The sequence below is a fragment of the Pterocles gutturalis genome, unplaced genomic scaffold (genome assembly GCF_000699245.1).
Source record: "Pterocles gutturalis isolate BGI_N339 unplaced genomic scaffold, ASM69924v1 scaffold30798, whole genome shotgun sequence".
Taxonomy (NCBI): domain Eukaryota; kingdom Metazoa; phylum Chordata; class Aves; order Pterocliformes; family Pteroclidae; genus Pterocles; species Pterocles gutturalis.
Genome location: NW_010121416.1, coordinates 1,277 through 2,050, shown reverse-complemented (window position 1 = coordinate 2,050; position 774 = coordinate 1,277). Strand labels below are relative to the sequence as shown.

The 774-nt window shown below is 60.9% G+C and overlaps 1 protein-coding gene across 1 annotated transcript in view; it reads right to left on the bottom strand.

Annotated features, from left to right (window-relative positions):
- Positions 1-34: 34 nt before the first annotated feature.
- Positions 35-774, bottom strand: part of LOC104464511 (tetra-peptide repeat homeobox protein 1-like) — a gene marked incomplete at both ends in the record, with an annotated part of 1,870 nt that continues 1,130 nt past the window's right edge. Inside the window, 2 exons of the mRNA XM_010077242.1 lie at positions 35-208; positions 289-352. Coding sequence (XP_010075544.1) covers positions 35-208; positions 289-352 — 238 coding nt within the window. The remainder of the gene's footprint in view (positions 209-288; positions 353-774) is intronic.

The window sequence follows — 774 nt, the reverse complement described above, 5'->3', positions numbered from 1 at the left end:
GGTGACAGGCTCGGGGACAGGCCTGGGGACAAACTTGGGGACAGTCCTGGGGACAATCCCAGTGACAGGCTCTGGGACGATCCCGGTGACAATCCCAGTGACAATACCAGGCTCGGGGACAGTCCTGGGGACAGTGCCGGTGACAGGCCCCGTGACAGTCCCGGTGACAGTTCTGGTGACAGGCTCGGGGACAATCTTGGGGACAATCCTGGTGACAATGATGGTGACAGGCCCAGGGACAGTCCCGGTGACAGGCTCAGGGAAAGTTCTGGTGACAATCTCGGTGACAATCCTGGGGATGGGCTTGGGGACAATCCCGGTGACAGTCCCAGGGACAATCCTGGTGACAGTTCTGGTGACAGTTCTGGTGACAGTCTTGGGGACAATCCCAGTCCCGGGGCTGGTCCCAGTGACAGTCCCAGTGCTGGTGACAATCCCAGTGACAATCCCAGGGACAGGCTCGGGGACAGTCCTGGGGACAATCCCAGTGACAGGCTCTGGGACGATCCCGGTGACAATCCCAGTGACAATCCCAGGGACAGGCTCGGGGACAGTCCTGGGGACAATCCCAGTGACAGGCTCTGGGACGATCCCGGTGACAATCCCAGTGACAATCCCAGGGACAGGCTCGGGGACAGTCCTGGGGACAATCCCAGTGACAGGCTCTGGGACGATCCCGGTGACAATCCTGGTGACAGTCCTGGTGACAGGCTGGGGGACAGGCTCAGGGACAATCCTGGTGACAATCCCAGTGACAATCCCAGGGACAGGCTC